This window comes from Rhinatrema bivittatum, chromosome 16, assembly GCF_901001135.1.
Source record: "Rhinatrema bivittatum chromosome 16, aRhiBiv1.1, whole genome shotgun sequence".
NCBI classification, from domain to species: domain Eukaryota; kingdom Metazoa; phylum Chordata; class Amphibia; order Gymnophiona; family Rhinatrematidae; genus Rhinatrema; species Rhinatrema bivittatum.
The window spans coordinates 15,894,195-15,900,251 of NC_042630.1; the positions used below are offsets into that span (position 1 = coordinate 15,894,195).

General features: G+C 41.8%; 1 protein-coding gene across 1 annotated transcript in view; it reads left to right on the plus strand.

Annotated features, from left to right (window-relative positions):
* Positions 1 to 3,832, plus strand: part of LOC115077424 (extracellular calcium-sensing receptor-like) — a 32,030-nt gene extending 28,198 nt beyond the window's left edge. Inside the window, exons 4-6 of the mRNA XM_029579714.1 lie at positions 19 to 246; positions 1,677 to 1,800; positions 2,904 to 3,832. Coding sequence (XP_029435574.1) covers positions 19 to 246; positions 1,677 to 1,800; positions 2,904 to 3,832 — 1,281 coding nt within the window. The remainder of the gene's footprint in view (positions 1 to 18; positions 247 to 1,676; positions 1,801 to 2,903) is intronic.
* The last annotated feature ends 2,225 nt before the right edge of the window (positions 3,833 to 6,057 follow it).

The following is a 6,057-nucleotide window of genomic DNA, read 5'->3' on the forward strand; positions in this document are numbered from 1 at the left end:
AAAATTTTTTATCTCCAGCTCCTACACTACATGAAAAAGGTGCACTTTGTGAATAAAATAGGAGAAGAGATGTACTTTGACAACAATGGCGATGCTCCTGCTGTATATGACATCATTAACTGGCAACCAAATCCCGATGGTAGCATCCAATCTGTGAAGGTGGGAAGCTTTGATGCTAGAGCACCCAAAGGTCAGGAGTTGTCCATCAACATGAGCGCCATCCAATGGAATACCCAACACCCAGAGGTACAAACCCAACATACACAGAGCAAGAGTTGGCATTTACTCTGAACTCATTGTGAAGCTTGGGTTTTGAGAAAATTCACATCAATAGTCTCATGTCATGTAGCCCCGTCGCACTGCTTTCTTTAATCTCTTCTTATTCATCATCTCAGCAGTGTATCATCTGAAATATTTCTCCACACAGACATCTGTAAAGCTTGGACAGATTTCCCAATGACTCTTCCTCAAGGGATGGTTTTAAACGAGGCTTCTTACTTCCCTGTGCTTAACCTTTCTGTCTCTCGCTGCCATTCCCTTTTGTCTGTAGCATGTGCAAGCATTCCTACAGATTCTTCTGCTTTGTGAAACACTATGGGATACAGTTAGTATGAGAAACATTCTATAAGGTCAACTTATTATCTTTTTAAATTGTCAATAAGTAGTAGAGTCACCATTCTGTAAACTTTCATATTTGGGGGACTCACAGCAGAAAGTTTTCAACATTCTGTTGTGGCTCTAGACGGAGATAGGTCTCGGGGAACTATGACTGTTGGATTGTTTTTGGCTTTGTTTTTTGGTAATCCCCAAATAATGTTCTAAGACTCTTATTCAATAAAGATTGTTTGCAATGACTGAGAATGGGAAAAATGTTTCTATTCTAATAAGACCCAGGGAGAGTAATTTTATAACATCCCCAGTTGCAGAAAGTAGATACAAATTTTAACCCCAAAAGTCAAAGCAGACTTATACAGATGAGACCAGTTTGAAGATTGACGGGTGTATATTAGGAACAGACACTGACGTGCATGCATGCAGAGATTTATACCTGCTCCCGAGATGTAAATGTGTGTGTAGAGATTTATGCGCATATCTTCCAAAATCAAAAGTATGCATGTGGATGTTGTCCCTCCCTCAACTCCAGACTCCAGAATGCCAATTTCTAGTATACGTAAAAGTACATACAAAATCACTTCTGTGCTTTCTCTCCAAAAGCCTGTTTATGTGCATAAAACCAGGCTTTGGAAAATGCAGCCTTTAAAAGTGCTGAGGATGACAATTAAAAAAAAATCACTTATGAAGGTAAAAAGCATTTTCCCCATGTTAAGTCGGGCATCTGAAAATTATCCACCCTCAGTGAGGCTGATAATCCATGCATTGCTCCAGAACAACCTATATTTTTTGTCACAATGAGAGGAAGCTTTCCCATGCCTGTGTTTAGGCTGAAGGAGAGAAAGTATTCATGCACATGACATTTTCAAATCTTCCTGTGTACTTTTCCAGAATAAAATCTATCGCAGGAAAAGCAGGTGTCAGCAGCTTGCAGCTGCTCCTCCTTCCTTTCTAGAAGTCATCAATCATCATCTCATCAATTAAATATTCTTTTCTTTTAGGATCTTTTCAATAATTAGATCTACAAAAGATTCCCTTCTCCTTCTCTCTCCATCCACTCCCAGGTACCGCGCTCCATGTGCAGTGAAAGCTGTGGCCCCGGGAACAGGAAGGTGGCTCAGCAGGGACAGCCCCTCTGCTGCTTTGACTGCATCCCATGTGCAGAGGGGGAGATTTCCAATGTAGTAGGTATACAGTGCAGGATTATTGTATTTATTGAATTTCATGGAACTGAAAATGGGACAATTTGATATCCAGCTAATAGCTGCCATTATGACCTTACAAATGGATCCATAAACTATTGATGCTGGAATGACCCACTCCATTCAAACAGTACTAGTGTGACATTGACTAACAGAGATACTTCTTACATTCAAGAGATAAAGTCTCTAGTCTTAAAAATAAGTAAAAAGATTTAGTCAAATGTAAGAAGCATACATGATGTTCTTAACAGCGCATGAGTAGGAACATGAATTCATTCACCATACAGTAGATAGTTATTCAGTCATTGTGGCTATCATCATACCTGTTAGGGAAGGTACAAAAAGGGAATTTGCAGCCAGAAAGCTAAACATTCTCCAGTAATATTCTTAACTGCTGTAAAAATACCAGGAACCAACTTGAGGATTATCAGGCTCAACCACAGTAAGCTACCAATGGAGTGATTTGAACATCTCTTACACTGCTAGTAGAAAATCCTTGGTTTTCATACTCAAGATAATCACTACCAGTATTAGCATTAATAGCCACCTCTTATAATGTTATTATATATATATATATATATAATTATTTAATCTTCATTTTCCTTCTTACTCCTAGTTATTGATTCCCTGTTACATGTAACTGCTTTTCTGCACCATTGTTCAATTTGTAAAGTTTATTGCACCCCTGTTTCTTGTGAACCAGCATGATGGGACTACTGTCTTGAATGTTGGTATATAAAAAAAACTTAAATAAAAAAAAAAACTTAAATACCAGTTTATGACTTCACTCAGTCTCCTGACTGATGTTTTCACTACAATAGGGAATTTGTAAATAAGTTCTAGAAAAGAATCAGTAAATTCCAAATGTATGACCTGGTGGAATATAAACTCATCTATAACTTTTTCAATGTACAGGAATTTCGGTATAAAAAAAATTATAAATAAATAAATAAATAAATAAATAACTGACAGGTACTTCCATGGTCGGTTTAGAAACATTTGTTGTTGCTTCTATAGAAAGAATTTCTCATCAGGGTAGGGGCAGTTCAGTTACCATACATCTTGAATATATGATTTTCTGTTTTCTAGATTCAACTATCTGTTGGCAGTGTGGAAGTGATCATTGGCCCAATGAGAGAAGAAGTGAATGTGTCCCAAAGAGAATAGAATACCTCTCCTATGAAGAAGTTATGGGAATCATTTTGGCTGTTGTTGCCATTTCCTGCTTCATCATCACAACTGCCATATTGTGCGTTTTCATCAAGTACCGAGATACACCCATCGCCAAAGCCAATAACCGGGAGCTCTCCTTCCTCCTCCTCGGGGCGCTGATGCTGAGCTTTCTCTGTTCCCTGCTCTTCATTGGGGATCCTCAGCAAATAACCTGCTTACTTCGTCAACCTGCCTTTGGCACCATATTTGTTCTCTGTGTCTCTTGTGTGTTGGCCAAGACCATCATGGTGGTCATTGCCTTCAATGCCACCAAACCCAACAGTAACTTGAGAGGGTGGGTGGGACCCCGGGTCCCCATTGTTACAGTTACTGCTTGTACATTTATTCAGGTCCTCATCTGTGCCACCTGGCTGCTGATCTGTCCTCCCTTCCCAGAGAGGAACATGAAACTGAAGATTGGCATTATCATATGGCAGTGCAATGAATGCTCAGATGTTGCGTTCTGGTGCATGCTGGGATACATGGGATTCTTGGCATGTGCCAGCTTCCTGGTGGCCTTCCTTGCACGCAAGTTACCTGACAGCTTCAATGAAGCCAAATGGATCACATTTAGCATGCTTGTGTTTCTGAGCGTTTGGTTGTCCTTCATCCCAGGCTATCTGAGCACCCAGGGGAAAAACACAGTCGCTGTGGAGATCTTTGGGATCATCTCTTCCAGTGCAGGGATTCTCGTTTGTATTTTCTTACCCAAGTGTTACATCATATTACTCAGACCTGATATGAACACCAGGGAACAACTCTTAGGGAAAGGTACTGGGATCAAAAAGAAGATAAAGGCCATTTAGTAATCTGTCATACTCCATTATTTAGTAAAATAAAGTGGCACAAACATACAATGTATTGATATATATGACAGAGAAAATCAGAAAATCCCACAGATAGATTTTATGAAAATTATTTTAAACATCAATTTAGAATATTATAGGAAAAGATTTTTATCACAAAAATAAAAAAGTGAAAGAAAAGGTAGTTCATAAATAGTTATCAAAAGGCTGCTAGAGGCATTACAACTAAGATTGGTAGTGAGATAAGCCTCTATTGATCTTCAGAACAGTGTGTTTATGAGGAGTTAACTAAACTTAAAGGGGTCCAGTAAGCCAGTTAGTGGACAAGTTATCCAGCTAAATTTCAGAGCAGAGCTGGAGGCGCCAGGATTGGGACAGAGGGTCCTTTGCTCCCACCCCATCCCCACTGATACTAAGGTATCAGTGGGGATGGGGTGCAAGAGCTACCCTTTTTTCTTGTGGGTGGGTGGATGGGTGGGAGGCAGGCTGAGCTCTTTTATACCTTGTTGCCCTATATACCATCATTCGGACCAACATGCACTTATACCATCTGTCTGCCTTGCCCTTTCTACCATCACTGGGACCAACATGCACTGACACCTTCTGCCTGTCTTGCCTTATATATCACCATTGGGGCCTGGCCAATCTTGTTGCCTCCTGACTTGTCCCCAACAACAACATTGGGGCTTCACTTCTCCTGCTTCCTCCTGACAGGTCCCCAACAGCAACACTGAAGCCTAACTCAGTCTTCTTCCTCCTAACATATCCCTCACTACAACACTGGGATTCACTCTTCCTGCTTCCTCCTGATACATTCCCAAAAACAACACCGGGCCTAACTCAGCCTGCTTCCTCCTAACTCATCCCCAACCACAATACTGGGGCTTCACCCCCTCCTGCATCCTCATGACACATCCCCAACAATATTGGGCCTTAACCCTGCAGGAGTCTGACAGCACATCCAGCAGCAGCAGCAGCGGCCTTCCACTGCCATATACCTAACACAACCAGAGGGGTTTGATATGTCTTGATTCTGCCTGTCATGTTCCAAGCACCACCACTTGGGCATAACTCTACTGACTTCATTTGCCTCCTTTTCCCTGAGTACCACCACAGAGTCATGAGTTACTCCACTGAGTTCCTTTGCCTCCTTTTCCCCCAACTACCACTGTGGGGTAAAAACTTCGCTGATTTCTTCTGCTTGCTTCACCCAAACAGTTGAGCTGAAGCAGGCAGGGGAGATCAGTGCAGTCATGCCCAGTCGTGGAATTTACCAAAGACCAGCACTGGGGCATGACACCATTGACTTCCTCTGCCTGCTTTGCCACAGTCACAATGACTGGGCATTGAGTTTCTCTGCTCACTGGAGCCTGACATATCCTGCATAAGCCTGTCTTGCTCCATTCATAACCACTGTGGTCTGACTCTTCCAGCTGCAACATGCCATGCTTCACCCATAGCCACGTTGGCCTGACACATCCAGCTGCAGTATGCCATGCTGCAACCATATCTACTGAGGCCTAATGTATCCTAGATAAGCCTTTCATGCTCCATCCATAACCACTGTGGTCTCACACTTCTACTTGTAACCTGCCATACCCCAACCGTAAGAAAACAGAGTTTGAAAGGCTCAGGATCTTTAATAATTTTAAACAAACCTTGAAGTTCCTAACATTGCTACATTTTCTACCTGCAGAGGATGGTATTTTTCAAAAGCTACAGGAAACTGACAACACCACAAGTCTGAGTGTGTTACTGCTACACTTCTTGCTATATTGCTCTGCTCCTACTGTTCTAGTTTTTCAATATTTTTAACCAACACCACTTCTGCCACTGGTGCTCCAAACAAATTTTCCCATTTAATGGTGTCCATTCACTCCACTGCTCTGTGCACGCGTGAGAACTGGCAAATGCCTTTGAAGGTGTTACAGCTAGCCTTCTCGCTGCGCTGTTCTGCTCTTACCATTCTGGTTCTTAAGATACATGAGCACCACTGCTGCCGCTGCCATTCCAGTCTTCCTCCACTGCTCCAGCTGTGTACAAGGTTCTTGACAAATCCCCTTCTCCTACAGTACTTGCCCACTTTTCATCTTGTCCTAGCCATACATTGCTTTGCAAACTTACTTAAATACCTCTGAGGCTTTAAATACCATTCGTACTCACTTTTTGCCATGTCTTGCTCTTGCGATGGCTATCGGGTGTAAAAATCTATCTCTTCTGAAAAT